The 20,647-nt window shown below is 44.7% G+C and overlaps 1 protein-coding gene across 1 annotated transcript in view; it reads left to right on the forward strand.

Moving 5' to 3' along the window:
* The first annotated feature begins 1,150 nt into the window (after window positions 1-1,150).
* Window positions 1,151-20,647, forward strand: part of AHI1 (Abelson helper integration site 1) — a 181,362-nt gene continuing 161,865 nt past the window's right edge. Inside the window, exons 1-3 of the mRNA XM_026649540.2 lie at window positions 1,151-1,275; window positions 16,660-16,731; window positions 17,213-17,334. Coding sequence (XP_026505325.1) covers window positions 16,722-16,731; window positions 17,213-17,334 — 132 coding nt within the window. The 5' untranslated portion in view covers window positions 1,151-1,275; window positions 16,660-16,721. The remainder of the gene's footprint in view (window positions 1,276-16,659; window positions 16,732-17,212; window positions 17,335-20,647) is intronic.

The raw sequence follows: 20,647 nt of genomic DNA on the forward strand, positions 1-20,647 counted from the left end.
TATTTGTGCTGCCATTTATAACTGAGGCAAAGACTGAAATTGTGTCCTCACTGAAGTCAATAGCAAAATTCCCACTGACTTCAGTGGGGACCAGGATTTCATTCAAAGACTTTCATTTGACAAGTTAATTTTCATAGTTAATGCACACACAGCTCATTTTCATAGTTAATGCACACACAGAGCTTGTAAAAATTTAACTTTTTTTCAATCAACCAATGACTTAATATTGAAAAAACTGTCTGTTCTCTGCATTTTTTGGCAAACGTTTTTCTTTTGGTTTGCTTGACTTCCAGTTTCATGCTTTTGAACTTGAATTTTACTGGGCCATCACCCATTACAAGGGCAACAAGAGACACCGATTTGGGGCTTCCCAAATAACAACAGTATAGCTGGTGGAAACACAGTGACGTTCCTGTTTTGCAAAATATTGTCCCTGCTTTAACAGTGAGATGCTGAGGTCGAGGGAACGTTTTAAATAATAATTCACTTTACTGCATGCTTCCTACATGGCATCCCCCTCCCACCCCACAGGGTTAGGCCCCACCCTGGCTGGGGCAGAGGGGCGTGCACTGCCCTCCCCTGTGCCCGGCGGGCTCCTGGCTGCCCAGAAGAGGTCACTTGAGGGATCGGGAGTGTGAGGCTCCCCTTCTCCAGCCCGGAGCCCCTGGGCTTTGGGGCAGGCCCACGATGCCCCGAGCAGACCCCTGCTGCGGCCAATCGCCAACGCCACCAGGAGTCGGCTGCGGGGGCATTAAACCAGTGCAGAATTGGCCGTTTGCATCATCCAACAACCGCCGCCCTTAACACTGCCGCGCCTGGCTGGGCGGCAGGCATCAGAAATCCCAACCTCATGCGCCGCGCATGCGCATCACGTCTTGGCCGCATCTCCCCGCGTGCACTGCATCACTCTCTGGCGCATGCACCTTTCCTCCCCCAACGGCCTCCCTTAATTCTAAGGACCGCGCGCGCGTTTCATCTTCGGGACTCAGTAGTGGCGCATGTGTTTCCGTTGCAGTTGAGGTGGGAAGCCTGCGAAGAAGTCCCGGATGTACGCTGCTTCTCCACGCCTGGTTTCTAAAGGAGCTGTTCGCCCCACTTTAGGCGCATGCGCGTTCTGCGGAGCGTTGTTTCCTTGGCAGCTGTTGTTTGTTTTCGGCAAAAGTAGCAGAACAGGCCGCGGAGGGGGATGAGGAAGAAACCAAGTGGCGGGGGGGAGAACGGGCAGCCGCGGCAACAGCGGCCCTAACTCGAGGCGGTGCCGGAGACCCGGTCAAAGTGAGTGAGAGCCCCTGTCCCGTGCGCGCTGCCGTTTGCTGAGGCACCGGGACTGGGAGGGGGCTCAGAGGGAAACGGGGAGCGGGGGAACTGCGTGTCCGCCCGGCCGCCTCTCCAGCCCCCATTCCCTGTGCCCCGGTAACTGCACAGTGGGTCCCTGGCTGCTGGTGACACTGGCCTTGCGCTGCTGGTCTTGTGTCCCCAACTTTCTAATCACGCCAAACCCAACGTCCTTGCCCCGCCCCCTGCCCTGAGGCCCCGCCCCCTCCTTCCTTCTCTCGCTCTCCCCCACCCTCACTGTGCTGCAGCCCGGGGTTGGGGGCGGGGGATGCGGGCTCTGGGATGACGAGTTTGGGGTGTGGGAGGGGGCTCCGGGCTGAGCCTGGGGCAGGGATTGGAATTTGGGGTGCAACAGGGGGTTCGGACCTGGGGCAGGGGTTCGGGCTCTGAGCACCAGCCAGGTGGCGCTTACCTCAGGCAACTCCCGGAAGCGGACGGCATGTTCAGTTCCTAGGCAGAGGGGCAGGGGGGCTCTGTGCACTGCCTGCCCCCACAGACGCCACCCCCACAGTTTCCATTGGCTGCGGTTCCTGGCCAATGGGAGCGTGGAGCCAGGGCTCGGGGTGGGTGCAGCTCATCGAGCCTCCCTGGCCATTCATGCACCTGGGAGCCGGATATGGCAGCCGCTTCTGGGAGCCGTGTGGAGCCAGGGCAGGCAGGGAGCCTGCCTTGGCCTTGCTGCACCGCCGACTGGACTTTTAGCAGTCCGATCAACGGTGCTGACCGGAGCCACCAAGGTACCTATTCAACCAGGCATTACGGTCAAAAACCGGACACCTGGCAACCCTATGCTGACCACTGCCCTACCTGGGAGTTTCAGGGGGGCTGAGACCGCATGGGAGGGGCGTGGTGGTGCCGTGAGATGGGTCGTTCACCCCACTTGGCAGCAGCCACCTGGGCACTGGCCACTGTCTTTGGGCTTGGGCAGACTCCTGCTTGGGGGCTACTCTTGTGGGAATTCTGTGCCAAAAAATGAAAGATTTGCACATATTCTAAAATTCTGCAATATTCTGCATATTTTATTGGCCAAAATAACACAGTATAATCACACACATTTCAATTATTTTGGTAATTTATTTCAAAATACCTGTCAGCAAGTATGTCTGTAACAATACAGACAATGAAAAAATATTCAGGAAATGTTTTTTGTCAAATAGATTCCTTACTAGGCATATAAATACAGAACTTTGAATAATTAATTTAAACTACAATGCAGAACCGTATTTCCCGCCCCCCTCAGAAGCAGTGAAAAAGCTTGGGGGAGTCAGGGGTAACAGAGAGCTGAGGGAGAGGGAAGGAGCCTGGGAGTGAACCTGGGGGGTTGATGGGTATGGGTGGGAGAAATATGGAACAGGGTTTTTTGGGGGGCAGGAATGGATTGTTAGGGAGCCTCCCCCATGCAGACTCTAGCTGACCTCTAGCCTCTCACATTCAGTCAGGCACATCTGCCCCGTGTGTCCCTGTACCCCCGTGTATCCCTCCATCCCCACTCAGACACCCACTCCCCCCATGCCCATATGTCTCTGCACCCTTTCCCTCATCCCCATGTGGCCCTGCACCCCCTCAACCAGCCCCCTCCTCCCATGTGACCCAGCACCCCTTTTCCCACATCCCCATATGTGACCCCACTCAGCTGGAGGTGAGTAGTAAGAATGAGGGTCCAGCTTTCGGTGCAGCTCAGACTATATAACTATGGCCCTACCAAAGTCACAGTCCATTTTGGTCAATTTCACGGTCATAGAATTTTAAAAATTGTAAATTTCATGATTTCAGCTCTTTAAATCTGAAATTTCACAGTGTTGTAATTGTAGGAGTCCTGATCCAAAAAGGAGGAGTTGTTGGGGAGGAGGGGTTGCAAAGGTATTGTAGGGGGGCATTGCAGTACTGCTACCCTTACTTCTGCGCTGCTGCTGTTGGCAGCGGTGCTGGCCAGCTGGAGGGCGGTGGATACTGGCCAGGAGCCCAACTCTGAAGACAGAGCCAGCAGCAGCACAGAAGAAAGGATAGCATGGTATAGTATTGCCACCCTTACTTCTACGCTGCTGCCTATAGAGGTGGGCCCTCAGTCAGCAGTGGCCACTATCCAGCTGCCCAGCTCTGAAAGCAGCAATGCAGAAATAAGGGTGGCATGGTATGGTATTGCCACCCTTAGTTCTGCGCTGATGCTGGCGGAGCGCTGCCTTCAGAGCTGGGCACCCAGCCAACAGTCACTGCTCTCCAGCCACCCAGCTCTGAAGGCAGTGCAGAAGTAAGGGTGGCAATACCATGACCCCCCTAAAATAATCTTGTGACTCTCCCGCTCCGCAACTCCCTTTTGAGAAATGCTGGTCTCCCCCATAAAAAACTGTATAGTATAGGGTAAAAGCACACAAAAGACCAGATTTCACAGGAGGAGACTGGATTTCACGGTCCGTGACGTGTTTTTCATGGCCATGAAATTGGTAGGGCCCTATATATAACCAACGTAGCGTGTGGCCTTTCAATAAGCTGCTGCCTGTGATATGTGTCCATGGCAACATAGGGCAGGAGACAATAAGGAGCTACTTCTTGCATGTTAATGGGTCTTCTGCAGCGTCAAGTAGTGGTCTAATTGGATGGGAAAGGGTGGGGTGGGGGGGCCCTGGACTTGCTGGTGGGGGGGCTACGTGTTGCGGGGAATGTGTAAGACAGAGGCCAATTTGTGGTTCACTATTCTGTCACTATTTGTGTTCACAGAATAGTGGCCTGACATCTTCACTACACCTCACACACTGGTGTCATGATATTATTTAAAAGATGATGTAATATATTGTTTGAAATCTAAACACACTGGGCATTAATGTCACTGTGAATTTTTGTACCAACTTTGTAGCTGGAATTATGAATACTCTCTGATATTATGTCCTGGAGACTGTAAAGGTGACAAAACAGATTCTTCTATATAAAGGGTAAAGAAAATATGGTAACAGATGCTCTGTCCAGGAAAAAGGGATCTGACCTGCTGCCTCTGGGTCACCCAGTGGCTAACCTTCCTGCAACTGTGTAAGGGAGGAGGTGTGACCCTAAGAGCATCCCAGTGCCAGATGGCAAAGGGCTCATTTGTATCAGGTAATGAGTTTCTGCTCGCTGCCCAATTCAGTATACCCCAATTCACAGTGGTTATAATCCGTGTCTGAAAGGTGTCATGTAAGATGTCCTTGGAAAGCTAATAACTCACTGATCATTAATATTCTTGTGTGATGTATGTATGCAGTCTGTACTGAGAGCTATGGATATATGCTGGAATGATGACTAACGTGCTTAAGCCAGGCATGTCAGGGGAGTTGGTAAACAGGTCTGCTCTAGACAAAGGAATATGTATTTGCTTCTCTGATCAGCCCAAGGGTCAGGCACATACGGTGAAGGTCCATTTGCATATTAGCTTCATAGCTTTGTTTGCCTAATAAGTGGGGTCAGAGGCAGCAGAGAAGAGAAACTTTGGGCTATAAAGATGGGGGTCTGAACCTCAAATGATAAGCAATTGAATCAACTTATTATATAAAAGTTTATCAAGTAAGGTGTTTTATGAAAGCCAATGACACATTGGTGGTTAATGCTGTAAAATGTGTGTGTTAACACTATATATGGAATTGGGTACTCATTGATATTAGACTTTACAGTCTGTGCCTAAGTAAAGGGAGAAACATGCCTCTCCCAGACAGGAGGAAACATCACAGCTATTTACCTGTCTCTTATGTAAATTAAACATGGTGGAATTAAAATGATTGGAAGCCCCGTTTACATACATGTTGATGGGAAGCCCACAGGAAGGGGAGAAACAGCATGAGGCCATCCTGCCTCTTGATAAAGGTAATTGAAATTTGGAAGATATAAGCAAGAACAGAAGCCATCTTTGGCATCCATTACTAGACAGATACAAGAGAACAGAGCTCTTGCAAGGTGAGAAAGATGGGTCCTTCAACCAAGGGGGGATTGAAGTTGCTGGAAACTGAATATGGGTGAAATAACTGCTTAGGCAAAGATCTTTTGCCTAGGAAGACAAGGAAAGCCAGCACTTTGTACTTCTGTGGAAGGTCTTGACTGAAGAAAAGACAGCTTTGGCAGGGAAGAAGGACCCCATCTTTCTCACCTTGCAAGAACTCTATTCACTTGAGTCTGACTAGTGCTGGATGCCAAAGACAGCTTCTGGTTTAGTTAAGTTTTAGACTTTTAGATGCATATCTTCAGTTTTATTTGCTTGTAATCCTTTTTTTTACTTGGCATCACTTAACCCAGGGGAGGACAAACTATGGCCCGTGGGCCAGATCCGGCCCATCAGGGTTTTCAATCTGGCCCGTTGGATTGCTAGCCCCTTGGTGCAGCGGGGCTAAGACAGGCTCCCTGCCTGCCCTGACCCCGTGCCACTCCCGGAAGCGGCTGGCACCGTGTCCCTGTGGCCCCTGGGGGAGGAGGGACAGAGGGCTCTGTGCGCTGCCCTCGTCTGCAGGCACTGCCCCCCGCAGCTCCCATTGGCCAGGAATGGGGAACTGCGGACAATGGGAGCTTTGGGGGTGGTACCCACAGGCGAGGGCAGCACGTGACAGAGCCATCTGCCCCACCCCACCCCCAGGAGTCACTGCCGGACATGCTGGCCACTTCCGGGAGCGGCGTGGGGCCAGGGCAGGCAGGCACGCCGCTGCCACCCTGGAGCCGCTAGAGGTAAGTGGCGCTGGGCTGGAGCCCGCAGCCCAAACCCCCTCCTGTACCCCAGCCACCTGCCCTGAGCCCCCTCCTGCTGTCTGCACCTCCCCTGCACCCCAACCCCCTACCCTGAGCCCCCTGCCGCACCCCTCCTGCACCCCAGCCCCCTGCCCCAGCTCTACATTCATGGCCCTGCATACAATTTCCCCACCCAGATGTGGCCCTCGGGCCAAAAAGTTTGCCCACCCCTGACTTAACTTATGTCCTATTATTAATAAATTTGTTTTATTTTAATATAAACCAATTCAGTGCTGTGTTTGAGGGGAAAGGTGTATTTATCCCAGTTGAGTTAATAAGCTGTAATATGCTTTTGTCTCTTTAAAGGCACAACAAACATTATTTCTCTGAGCTGTCCAGGAGAGGACTGGACACTCCAGGACACACGGTTTGGGGGAAATTTGGGACTGGAAGTGCGGTAGGGTCATCTTGCTGGTTATAACCAGGGCTGGTAGGAGCTAGAATGGAGGTGTAGATAGGTTGCTGGGATCAGAGCTGCTGAACCAGGCCTGTGTAGCACATAGACACTCAGAGTGTCACCTGCATTCTTGTAGGCTAGCTGTGAGCATCCCAGGCTCGTAGCTATAGCTAAAGCATTGTAAGGCACCGAGGGTTGCATGGCAAGTGGTGACACAACTCTTTACTGGAGTCTGGATTGTGCTCTCAAACTCTGTGACAGAATGGTGCGGCAGAGACACACTAATCTTCTGTCACGTGTTTAGTGGCACTCGAACAACCATGTAATAAAACTGTGAAGGGTTTGGGACGTAGACCATGTATGAGATTTCTCTCACTGACCCTATTAGCAACTACACATTGCAAACATTATGCTAATTCTACTATAACAAAATTGTAGGAGTGGAGAAGAAGCACTGAAGAATTACATAGTGACCCTATGGTCTAGCGGAAAGACCACTGTACTGTAACTGTTCCTTACTCTGCCACGGGGCCTGCTGGATGATCTTGGGGAAATCACTTCACCTTTCTACTGTCATTGAATAATTATTGTCTGACACCTTCCCCCTTCCCCCCCCCCCCAAATTTACACAGTTACAGGAAATTAAATCAATTAAAACAGAAAAAATGCCTAAAATAAACATTGATATTTGGTCAAAATTATATATATATAAAAAAAAAAAATTAATGGTGCCAAGTCTAATTATTACCTACACACAGGAGCATATAAGCTAGAGTGACCAGACGTCCCGATATTATCGGGACAGTCCCAATTTTAGGGGACTTGTCCCGCGTCCCGACCTTACATTGGTCGGGACGTCTGGTCACCCTATATGAGGGGGACCGCGGCAAGCCGGCGCCACCGGCGCCACTCACCTTTCCTCCCTGGGCCCTGGAGCAGCGCGCAGCTGAGCTCCCGGCGCAGCGGCGCCAGCCCACGGGGCCCGCTGCCAGGAGCCTGCAGAGCACAGCCCTGCCCCTGCCCTGGGCACACAGAGAGGCAGCGCAGAGGTCTCGCTCCCCTGCGTGCTGCAGCAGGGCGGGGCTTGTAGACTCCGGCAGCAGGCAGCGGTCGCCGGGCAGAGAGCCCTCCCCTCAACCCGACCCTAGGAAGGGGCCAGAGGGACTGGGAGGGACCTGCCTGCTGGATGCTTCCTGGGAGCCACTCCAGGTAAGCACTGCTGGGCTCACCTGGCCCCCGGGCAGGTCCCTCTCGGGGGGCTCCCCTCAGACCCACTGCCCTCCGCCTCCCCCGCAGTCCCCCCCATGGCCCTCACCCTCAATCCACTGCCCTCAGCCCCCTTGACCCTGTTCCCTCTGCCTCCCCCACAGTCCCTCCCCTCCCACCCCCCCATCATCTCACCCTGCTGGATGTGGAAATCTGTCCTGGATTCCAGGCTGTCCTTAGCCCCTGAGGCAAAAGATCAGCAGAGGTTTCCAAAGGGAAGTTTGCAGTCTTTGCTCAGACCCAAACATTTTCACTTAAAAAAATAAATAAATACCCAAACCCATCCTGACACCCATCTGCTCTGTCCAGATTTGCTGTTATCCCTGTTGAGGCCAAAGTGGTTTGAAAAATTAAAAATCCTTGACACCATTGTGTTGCTTCCCCCTGTGTTGCTCATTAATCTGATGGACCTGCCGATAATGAATAAAGATGAATGCCCTGGGAGCAATGTGTCAGGCAGACAGTTTGTCAAGTAGGAAAGTGAATGCTGAAGCCCTCACAAAATGCAGAGGCTTTTCTTAACCTGAGAACTGAAAAAGAGCCAGATACCCTGCATGGGTTTGAAAGTGACAAGAGCCTAGCGACTGACCAGAGCAGCACCAGGTTTGAAGTGACGAGGAGGGTCTGTGTCATGATGTCTGCATTTCCACTGAGGACTCTTCCATCGCCAGGGTAGCGCTGGTGCAGGTCTGCCGCCCGGCACAGCAATGCTGAGAGGTGCCAGTGTAGACCCGACCCACTGCCCTCAGCCCCCACCCTGACCCTGTTCCCTCAGCCTCCCCCGCAGTCCCCCCTGTACCTCCCACCCTGAACCCACTGCCCTCTGTCCCTGCCCCCGTTCCAACAGCCTCCCCCACAGTCCCCCTGCTCCCCCCTACCCACTGCCCTCAGCCTTGCCCTACCCCAAATCTCTTCTTCAGCCTCTCCCGTCATCCCACCCCCATCGCTCCTCCTGCTGTCCCACCCCCTCAACTTCCCCCCCATTCCAGTCCTGCTCCCCTCTGTCTCATCCCCTCCAGACCCTGTCCCTCTCCCCAGCCCAGCCCCATTGTCTCCCCCGCCCCGCCCCACTCTACACAGCTCTCTCTACCCTGTCCCATTCATGCTCCCTTCAGCCCCTACCCTACTCCCCCCATCCCAGTCCTGTCCCATCCCCCTCAGCCCCTCCCTACTCCCCCAGTTCCAGTTCTGTCCCCCTCAGTTCCTCCACCCTGCTTCCCCTGGTCCATCCCCACACACCCACCGACTTCCTCGACCTCCCTCCCCCCAATCCCACTGCCTGGACCCATCCCCGTCCCACTCAGGACATGCAGGAAAAAGAAGCAATGGGCTTAAAGTGTAGCAAAGGAGATTTAGGTTAGACATTAGGAAAAACTTCCTAACTGTAAAGGTAGTTAAGCACTGGACAAATTACCTAGAGAGGTTATGGAATAGCAGTCATTGGAGTTTTTTAAGAGGTTAGACAAACACCTGCCAAGGATGGTCTAGTGTTATTACTCAGTCCTGCCTCAGTGCAGGGGTTTGACTAGATGACCTGTTGATATCCCTTCCAGTCCTACATTTCTGTGATTCACACTGAATTGCCTTGTGCCACTATCTAGTAGTAGTGGCACACAGTTCTCTGACATGCAGGTTTATAAAATTGTAGTTAATATACAGTTTAGAGCATAGCAGTTTTAAAGCTCTGCATGTTCAGACAAACTGAGCTGAAAATTGTGATCTATAGTATTCAAAACTATTAAGATGTGGGCTGAAATAAAATCAACATGAATTGCTCAACAATATCAATGGAATCAGCATTGCGCTGCTATATATTGTAAAACATTACAGTGAAATCTTGCAAGTATTACATAGCACGCTGCCTTGCCCAAGTGGTAACTAAGCATAACATCTTCCTGTTTCAACATTCTTAACTTGTATCCCAGAGCTCCTAGAAGTTGTTTTTTTTCCAAACACTGAATACTGCTAAGTTATAAGTTTTAACAGGTTTTTTTTTTCTTTTAAACCACAGCACTGAATGTTTTTCTAAAATTGTTTTCCAAATATTCTTAAACTCCCAGTTTATCCCCCGCTGATGTTCATTGTGAAAAGGATTGCAGATCTAATAATAATATTTGGCACTTTTGTAATTCACTGTCCAACATGTGTTTTGTGCCCTCCTCTGGTGGATTTTTAGAGGATAACTGTATAGCTACCAGCTAAGGGAGTTATATCTTGAACTCAAGTAGTAGAAGCTCATGCTTTTAAGTCTGGATGGCTCGGGTTCAATCTTTGGTGACTAGCTATGATGGAGGTTGTTACACTTATAATCCCTTTAATCAGAGGTTCTGAATATGCTTTGTTGTAGGCAGAGCTAGCCTATAGTTAAGCAACCGAAAATTTAGAATGGGAGTGTTGAAATGTTGGGAAGCCTTATAATTTTGCCAGTCTGGAACGAACATCCCATCTGAGGGATGGGGGCGGGGAGAGAGGAGAGTGAGACAGGACCAGGAAACTGGGACAAGGAATCCAGAGCTGTAGTGGGGGGCAGCTGAAATCAGATGAGGAGCTGGGGCGGGTTAGACAGCAATAGGATAGACATAGACTGGAGGGGACGAGGAAGAAGGGTCTTTGACTACTAGAGACCACTCCTTTCAGGAGCCTGGAATAGACCCAGGATTCCTGAGTTTCATAGTTCCTCTTCTGTCAGCAGATATCTGTGAAACCCAGTGGCAAAAAAAGTGTCTCATCCCCCTATAGAGCTGATCTATCACATATAGGATGACAACCTACTGCCTCTGCCATCACTTACTCCATTAGCTCAAGTGGCAGAAGTCTGTGCAGTGGATCTAAAGGTTCATCGGCAGGGTTGGAGCCATATGAGTTTCACGATGATTCCACATGACAGAATTTCTGGGGCAGTTCAGTTTTGATTTTTACAAAAAAACCCGGGGAAATGCATACAGAAATAGGGTGACCAGATGCCTAAATAGGGGAATCTCAAGCAAGAGTAGAGAGGTTATTTTATCTCTGTATTTGGCACTGGTGCAACCACTGCTGGAATCCTGTGTCCAGTTCTGGTGTGCACAATTTAAGAAGGATATTGATAAATTGGAGAGTGTTCAGAGAAGAGTCACAAGACTGATTAAAGGATTATAAAACATGCCTTATAGTGATCAACTCAAGGACCTCAATCTATTTAGCTTAACAAAAAGAAGATTAAGAAGTGACTTGGTTATAGATTGTAAGTATCTACATGGGGAACAAATAGTTAATAATGGGCACTTCAGTCTAGCAGAGAAAGGTAGAGCATGAGCCAACGGTTGGAAGTTGCAGCTAGACAAATTCAGACTGGATATAAGGCATACCTTTTCAATGGTGAAAGTAATTAACGATTAACAATATACTAAGGGTCATGGTGTTTTTCTAAAAGCTTTTTCTAAAAGCTATCCTCTAGGAATTATTTTGGGAAAGTTCTATGTCTGTGCTATACAGGCGGTGAGACCAGGTGATCACCGGATCCCTTCTGGCTTTATAATCTCAGAACTAGGTACATCAATTCACATGCAAAATTCTCATTGAATTCAATAGGTGTTCTTGCCCTGTGGCTTGTGGTGCAGGCTGCAGCAGGGGCCGTACAACCCCTCTCGCAGCTTCCTAGGGCCCCCTTTCATGGCTCTGTGCACCTGTGTCTGTCGTTGTCGCCCCCCCCCCCCCCCCCGGCCGCTCACCCAATGTGTCCTGATATTTCACTCTTGCGATCTGGTCACCCTACCAAAAAAAAAAATTAATGGTGCCAAGTCTAATTATTACCTACACACATGAGCATATAAGCGGCAAACCTAGGTGAGAACTACAACTGTCTAAATGACCATTAACTCCTACCAGCAAACATTTCACTTTCTGTTTAAAAAAACCTAGGAAATTAAATGGCAAAATACTTCATTAGCACAGAGTTACATTTGCCCAGTGATAGCTCATGCCCTTTTAGAACATTGATTTCAGTAAAGTCTCAGACTTCTGAAAGTCAGGAAGGCAGAGTTAAGGTAAACTCATGCAACCTTAATTTTGCCCTCTTTGAGCGATGCCCCAATATGTCCATAACACACATGCTCCTACTCTTTCTTTTCCCTGTAATGGACAGCTGCATTTGCTGTACACTCAAACACCCAGCCTGCTGCCTCAACAGAATACAACACTTGTAATATTTAAAAACTACTTTATACTCTTTTTATAGCCCCTTCACACTTGCACGTAAGATACCACCTTAACCTATTTTCCCCTACCCATCATTAAAGCCACAGATGGCTCTCGTATCTGGCCTTACTACTAACAGTATCAGTGCCCTGCCACTGACACAACCTGTACAATTCTGTATTGAAAAGATGCAGAGTGGAAACTCAAGGTATATATACACCTCTTTCCTTTCATAAAACACATGCGGGGGAGAGGACTCAGACCCAGATCTTCTCATATTGCACTCGCAGCTCTGTGATGCTCCTCAAACTAATCCCCAGGTCTCCTAATATCACAGTCACAGCTCTTTCAAGCTGCTCCACCTTATTCCTCTTCCAATGAATCTACACCTAACACAGTGAATGCAGCAAGAGTGCATGCAGATCATCCTCAGTGCTATTGTCACCTCCGTGGGTGTAGAGTTAAGGTTGCATAGGCATTTACTGGCTTTCAGAAGTTTGAGTTTTGCTGAACTTAATGTTCTGGGAGGGCATGAGCTATTACCAGGTAACCTTAACTCTGCTTTAACAAAGTGTTTTGCCATTTAATAGATTGAGCTCCTTGAGTCTCTCACTATAAGGCATGTTTTCCAATCCTTTAATCATTCTCATGGCTCTTCTCTGAACTCTCCAGTTATCTGCATTCTTCTTGAATTGTGGACATCAGAACTGGACACAGTATTTTAATGATGGTCTACACTAGTGCCAAATAAAAAGGTAATGTAATCTTGATACTGATATTTCCCTGTTTATACATCCAAGGATTGATTTAGCCCTTGTGGCAACAGCATTGCACTAGGAGATCATGTTCAGGGGATTCTTCACCATGAACCCCAAGTCTTTTTCAGAGTCACTGTTTCCTAGGATAGAGCCCCCATCCTGTAAGTAGTACTACATTCTTTGTTCCTAGATGTATGACTACATTTGTCCATATTATTATTAGTATTATAATAAATGTGTATTATCATAGCACCTAGAGAGCCTGGACCCCATTTGCTAGGCACTGTACAAATATAGAACAAAAAGACAGCCTCTGCCCCAAAAAGCTTTCTCATTTTTGTCTAGTTCCCTCTTTTGAAGTTAAATGCTATTGTGGTGTGTTTCTTTGGTATTTTTCCTTCTACAAGGATGTTAAATTTAATTACATTATGGTCACTGTTATTGAGTGGTGCAGCTATTCTCATCTCTTGGATGTGCTCATGTGTTCCATTTAGGACTAAATCAAGAATTGCCTCTCCCCTTTTGGGTTCCAGGACTAGCTGTTCAAAGTAGTAGTTATTAATGGTGGCTAGAAATTTTATTTCTGCATCCCCTTCTGAGGTGACATTTCCCAGTCAATATGGGGATAATTGAAAACCTCCATTATTATTACGTGTTCAATTTTGTAGCCTCTCAAATCTCCCTGAGCATTGCACAGTCACCGTCACCGTCCTGGTCAGCCGTAGGCAGTATGTTTCTGCTGCTGTACTCTTATTATTCAAGCATAATATTTTAAAATTTTTATCTATAGAGATTCTGTGGTACAGTGTGATTCATTTAAGATATTTTACTATATTTGAGTTTATGCTTTCTTTGGCATGGAGAATTATGTTAGCCGATGTTGCCAAGTTAACATTTGCATGATATTAATAAGGCTTCAGAAATGATGCCTAGTTAATTACTCTCTTGACTAAAATACCCCATTGAGGCAAATGAATAAAAACCTAACACACTTTTTGGTTTTACATAAATAATAAATGGTGATGAATAGGAATAGTTTGTATTTTTGAGCTATTTTATCATGTAATTCTGGGTTGCAGTCTTGTGAAATCTCAAGCTAAGCAGTTACTCCTGTGAATCCTTGGATGGGAAACCTCCAAGGAAAACATGGTGTGCCTCAAGATGGTGCTGGAGCTTTAGCAGCTTGGCCAATCAGTGTTCAAGTGCAGTGTTGGGAAGCATTTTGCTGTGCAGATGCTATATTTCAGGTGAGATGTAAGCAAACAAAATCTGAAGTCATGACCATTTGTGATCACTAAAAATTTCATTTCCCTTTTTGCAAGAGGGTAAGGGAGCTAGTCTGATCAAATTCTAAATTGTGTAATAAGGTCCACCTACCTAAATTCCTCTGTGGTTCATATTGGATGAGGAATTCTTCAGTTTTAACAATAGACACACACTTCTGCTTTATTATACCTTAGGTGTGGCTGCTTTTCTGTGGTGGCTGCAGGTATTTTTTTTTTTTCTATGATGCAAACCTATTTAGCCCTTGGGATCTTTCAGGACAGAAAATGTTATAGAAGTATGAAATACTGAAGCAGCAATACTACACTATCTGTTTATAGACACAAAAGACAGTGATGGACAGTACATTAGTTGCCATTCTGAAGATTATTTTTGCTACCTGATGAATTTGAAAAATGTAGTTTAAAAATGATAGTTTAGATAGAGAAAATGAGAATCTGCAGGAAGAAATACAGGACATTTTAAAAATCTCTGGCTGCAGACTTCTGTTTCCCTGATTATATCCTGGTGTCTGGAATATAACACTGTACTGTATTATGTGGTGTTGTCATTGTTGGTGGAAAACTGCTTTATTAATCTATGTGCTAGAAAAATAATAGATTAAGGAAAACTCTAGCTTCAGTCATTTTGGGATTTTCTGATTGCTGAACTTTAACACAAGATTAAATCTCTCCTATTTTAAAATGAGATTATACAGGGTGAACATCCTTGTTCTTATCCATGTTGATTAATGGGCTATATTTAGACTTCTGATACCGGGTTGATTAAAGGCTCTGTGTCAAATGTTATGTAATTCTTCCTTCAGACTACAGTGGATAAAAATAACTATAAATATTATGGGTTTTAATTTTGTTGTCATGAAAGGGATAATTTATTTAGCAGGAGAAGAGTGGTGTGTAGAGAGATGTGTGGTCTTCAGTCAAGCCTGGTGGATCTGTGCAATTTATAGCACTCAAAACAAAAAAGTGGCAGTGAGAATACTAGCCTAGCCTGTAGAGAAGATGATCAGCTGTGGACAAAATTAATTTGCTAGTGGCCCTTTTTTCTTGTGTATTTTTGGATACTAATGAAGGTATTTCAGCCATTAGACAGATACGAAGCAGGTATGCACTATGCATATTTTATTGTTTTTTGTCCTGTGTGTTACTTCAGTTGTTCCTTTTTATAAAGTTGAGAGTACCCGCTTTCTTAGTGCTCGGTCTCTTGAGAGGATAAAATCAATCACAAAAAGTATCCTTCCCTACTCTCCAAAAGACAAAAGTAATTGATAAACTCCAGCATATTATAGTTTAACAGTGTTTTGGTTTCTACCTTAAAGTAATAAATGTTTTCTATTTCTGTCTGAGTCTGAATTTGAATTGTCTGCAAAGCAGCAGTATCCTGTTGAGAGACATACTTTATAGTGCCTTATAGTGACAATAAATCTAACTTTAGTAACATTAAAATTGATTTTATGTAACTAAAAAAAACCCTAAGACATGATTATTTAAAAAAACATTTTCTCTTGTTTTCATTTCTTTTAAGTGTTATGACCATAGGGATGCATAGTTTAACAATGACATTAAAGTAGTTTTGTTTCTGAGCTAGAAATAAATGATTTCTGTTGGGGGAAAAATATTGTTACTAGCTGAGAAATGACAAGCTACATTTTTACAACAAAAGATGCTCCCAGTAGCCCTCCCATGTAAAGCCACTTCTGGTCATCCCTGCCAATTTCAAACAGCTTTCAGAATGTAAAGATATTGGTATGGTTCCACCTCAGAAGACTGCCTATCAGCAAGACGTAGAATTGGTATAACTAGATGTTAATGCGTAGCTTCTGTTTCTCTCTTTTTGGTTTCTAGAGCTGTGCAGATATTGGAATTTTGGTTCATTGGCAGTTCTGAAAAATAAAATAATTAAAAAAAAAAAACCCTTAAATTTTTTTGTGTGTGCATCAAAAAGTCAAATTTCATTTCAGCGTGATGAGCATTTTAATTAATTTATTTTTTATTAATAAAAATAATATTGAAATGAAAAGTTGTTTCAAACTGAAAAATCAAAACATTTTATTTAGAAAATGTCAAAACAAAATGCTTTGATATTTTTCAGACTCTTTTTATAATTGTTTCAATAAAAAAATGTAAGTGTTTGTGTTGCTTAATTTGCATATTGTGTGTGTGTATGTGCATGCGCGCCGGGAGGTGGTTGGCCAATAAATTTCACCCAACCCTATTTAGTACATTATGACAGTTCAGTAATTGCTAGAATTATGGTTGGCATATCCACTCAAGTTTCTTTTAGAACTAATATACCTCACATTTTGTAAAAAGGAATTTAGGACCCAGTCCTATGATCTTTACTCCACCAAAGCTAATGTTGGCTTCATTTGGAGAATCATCTGAGTGAGGAGGGTGTGCAGGATTGACTCTTAATTGTTGTTTTTTTTAAAGAGTGAATCTGTAAAATCTCTCTTTAGAGCATGCCATAAATTAAAGGGAAATGGAGTCTATTTCATTCACTCTGTTTATATGGTGAGGAGTATTTCTTGCATTGTTCCATATAAATTGAATTGAATTTTAGATTTATTCAGATCAGCGTTTTGTTTTGTTTTTAGTCTCAGTATTACTAACCCAGTCCATTCAGGCCAGCATAAATTTATAGTATAAATTCTGTAACTTAGTTTTGTTGATTAAAATATTCTGAGTGTTGGTGTGTGTTTTGCAGAATGCTGACCTTTGAGAAAGAAAGGTGTAGTGTATTGAGCCATTCTTAATATAGGACTGAAAATGCCACCAGGTAAGAACTTCTACATTTTTAATTTCCAAAATGCATTTTATTCTTAGAATTGGGTATTAATGTTCAATTACTTCCACCAATTGATCTTTAGTGATGCCTTGGATTAATTCTTGGTCAATGCTCACAGCTGTTTTTATGTTATGTTATGTTTTGTTTTGTTTTATGAACTTTTTTATTTAACATTTGTAGGGTTTATAAAATTGATAGTTAATATATGAAGCAATGTATTTGAGAATTGTCTTGTCACGTACAATAGATAGATAGATGATTCCACATATATTGCTTCTTTGAGTTATCTTCATTTGGTTGCCATTGTAAATGGGAACTTTTTCTCAGTTTCACGAGGTAAAATAAAAGTCTTGATTAGTGTAATTCATCTACGGTGAAAATGCTGCCTTCTGTGCCTAAAAGTGTAATCAGGTGCTGTTGTAATTAACCTAATTATTTGAGCCAATTAATCTTATTTTAACTTTTTTTCCAGCGGAGAGTGAGGCAAAGGCAAAAACCAAGGTTCGCTTTGAAGAAATATTCAGGAGTCATTCTGGGCTAACAGAAAAAAAGAAATCAAAGAAGCAAAAATTTCATTCTCATGAGAATATTGTGGTGAGTTTGATAATCTGAGAACAGTGATTCTGCTTGCTTTGGTGGAAAAAATCTCACCTCTCTCAGCAAAGGAAGTATACTTCATCCCTCCCAACAAAAAGGAGATGCTGTAAGCTTCAGCAAGCACTATGAAAAGAAAACATGGTGTTTGCTTCATAATAGATACCTTTCATTTTTAATGTATGACTTTTATTCATTATTGATGTCCATGCTGAACAATAAGAGTAAACCACAGTAGTTTACAACTTACCGTGACCTTGATATACTAGTCATGTAATTCAAGGTTAATGTTAAATGGTGCCTCCTGGCATGCCTATAGTTAAAATTGTGTCAACCTATTCTGATCCACCACGTTTTTCAGTAGAATTTTGGGGGCCATCCTTCAAGCTTTCCAAATTCACATTAACTTCAGTGAGAGTGTCATGTGTGAAGGGCTTGCAGGATCATTCCCACAGTAATACTAGTAGTTAGCTCTTTGAGCAAATACCTCATGTCTATGAATTTTACAGATGCTTATCAGTTGTCTAGTTGGTAACAGAGGTAAATGTCAACTTCATTAAATTTTCCAAAGCTAGTATCATGAAGATAAGAATATGCAAACAAAATGACATCAAACTAGAACTCCCTCTCCTCTTTCCCACTCATTTCTCTGCTTCTGAACAGCACTGAATATGACTCTTCTCTCCTCCCATCCTCCAGGTTGTTGTCATCTAACATCCACCCAACTCTTCCCCAACAGCCTTCCTCTCTTGATTTTGATTCATGGCGCTCTCTTTTCCTCTTCTCACAATCATTTGTGTTCATAGAATCATAGAATATTAGGTTTGGAAGGGACTTCAGGAAGTCATCTAGTCCAACCCCCTGCTCAAAGCAGGACCAATCCCCAGACAGATTTTTACCCCAGTTCCCTAAATGGCCCCCTCAAGGATTGAGCTCACAACCCTGGGTTTAGCAGGCCAATGCTCAAACCATTGAGCTATCTGCCCCGTTTTCTTCAGCTTCCATGGTGATGGTCCATCTGACTCCTAACTCCGTGGTTTTCAACCTTTTTTCATTTGCGGACCCCTAAAAAAATTTTGAACAGAAATCTTAGACCTAGTCTGTGGACCTCCAGGGTGAAAAACACTGTTTTATGGTAATGACAACCTTTCATGGACTCCTTAGACATAGTCTGCGGATCCCCAGGGGTCCGCAGACTACAGGTTGAAAACCGCTCGCCATCACCTCTTCATTCAATTTGCAACCCTGATCAACACTCCCACTCACTAAACTGGCCACTCATTTGACTTGGATTCCACCAACAACTGCTCTCATTTATCTCTCTGTTGCTGAGTTCCCCGTACAGCCAGTAAAAGCTGGCAAATTACAGGAACATCAACACGGTCTATTGGTGGCACAAAAAGCTGCCCGTGGCAGGGCTCAGACCTTAGTTCCTTAGACAGCTCCAGCCTGTACAACCTTAATATATGCCACTGGTACGAATGCATTATGATACCATCTTTAATTACATGATCACATATTATTTTTTTTCCACAGGACCCCTGCTTCATTCAGTGCACAGCATGGATGGTACTCACTCAGTTGGTAGCTGGTCAATATTTAATTTCATTCTCAGCCCTCAGTGTGTGGCCTCAGACCTTATTGCATACCTTTCAGAGCCTGTTCTGAATACAAAATTATTAACTTCCTCGTGGGCCTTTTTTGGTGCTTATCACCATGGAATCAGAGTGCTTCACAAATATTAATTAATTTATTTATTTTCCAAATACCCCTCTGAGGTAAGTTATCATCCCCATTTTACAGATGGGGAGCAGAGCACAGAGAGATTAAGATCAGAAGTGTCCACTAATTTTGGGTGACCAACTGGAATGCATCTACCAATAAGGCCTAAGGACTGATTTTTTTTCAGAGTATTTAGCATTTTATAGCACTTTATCTGTTTAGAGTACGGCTTGCATTGACTTCAGTTGTAGGCCCCAGATGTCTAAAGTTGGTCACTGAGAAAATTAGGAACACACAAGTGACTTGCCCAGCAACACACAGGAATTCTGTGGCAGAGGCAGGAATAGAATCCATTTAAGCAGTGTGGCAATTAAGTGCCTTAACCGTGACACCATCTTTTTATTACATACCTTCCAACTTCTACAACAAATGAGGCAGAGGTCCTACAGACAACAATTTCTTTCACTGCATAATCCTGATCCAGCCCCAAAGCACTATCCTTCCTTCTTACTGAATGAGGCAGGGGTCCTGTGAATAGAATAGTATGTGATCATGTAATAAAAGTCTGTATCATAATGCATACATACCAGTGACATGAATTCAGGTTGTACAGACTGGCGCGGTCTGAGCCCAGCCACAGGTAGCTTTTTGTGCCACCAATAGAGTGTGTTGATGTTCCTGTAATTTGCCAGCTTTTCGGGGACAGTGTTTGATATAGTTAGGAGGAGCTTCTGTTTTGCTAAGAGTTGTGGCTAAATTTAAGTGGACAAAGGGGTTTGTTGTTCAAATTAGGGATATATGTGTGTGTGGGTGCTGTAGATGATGAACTGCACAAAGTTTACAAAAAATGTAACACACCAGTCAAAATATCTCCGGTGTGATTTTTTTGAGATTTCTTCAATGGAACACTTCTTAGATATCAGGATAATTTCAGAAAATCACAGACATGTAAATGATTAATTCCAAGTTTATTTTCTGAAAGAAAACTGCTTCCTCAGCTACAGAAAAGGAGTAAGGTCCTGTCAAAGACAAAACAGTGACATAACCTTGACTATGGTGTCCCTATTGTTCCTCTATAATAATTTGTCTGATAAATAACTTCATCCATCATACTTCATGGGTAAAACCTGCTCAGTAAAAATGCAGATAAGGAGGTGGGGTAATCCATCCAAAATCAGTTGATGTTTCTGTATGCTTTGCCTTTTTTTGTTTTGTATGTAATTTGCTGCATTTTTTAGCCACTGTGAAAATATTTTTCCTTTCTTTCTTTTATCTGTCACTCTTAAAGTTACCTGTACATAATCTGCCACATCCTTTTAGATTGTTGGCTTTTGTATGGAAAGGATGTTATTGGACTAACTAGCAGGAAAAGGTTAAATTCATATGATGATGAGTATTTTCATGATTAAATACTACATAGTTTTAAGTACTCTCTATGTAACTAAAAATACAGACACTGACAAGATGTGTGAATACAGGGCTGGCCTTAGGTTTTTTGCTACCCTAGATGAACATCATTGCATGCAGTCCCATTCTCTATCCTTCTGTCACCGCCTGAGGGGCTCGAGGCGGACTTCAAAGGGTCCGTTGG

Source organism: Terrapene carolina, unplaced genomic scaffold (genome assembly GCF_002925995.2).
Source record: "Terrapene carolina triunguis isolate 2854851 unplaced genomic scaffold, T_m_triunguis-2.0 Scaffold85, whole genome shotgun sequence".
NCBI classification, from domain to species: domain Eukaryota; kingdom Metazoa; phylum Chordata; order Testudines; family Emydidae; genus Terrapene; species Terrapene triunguis.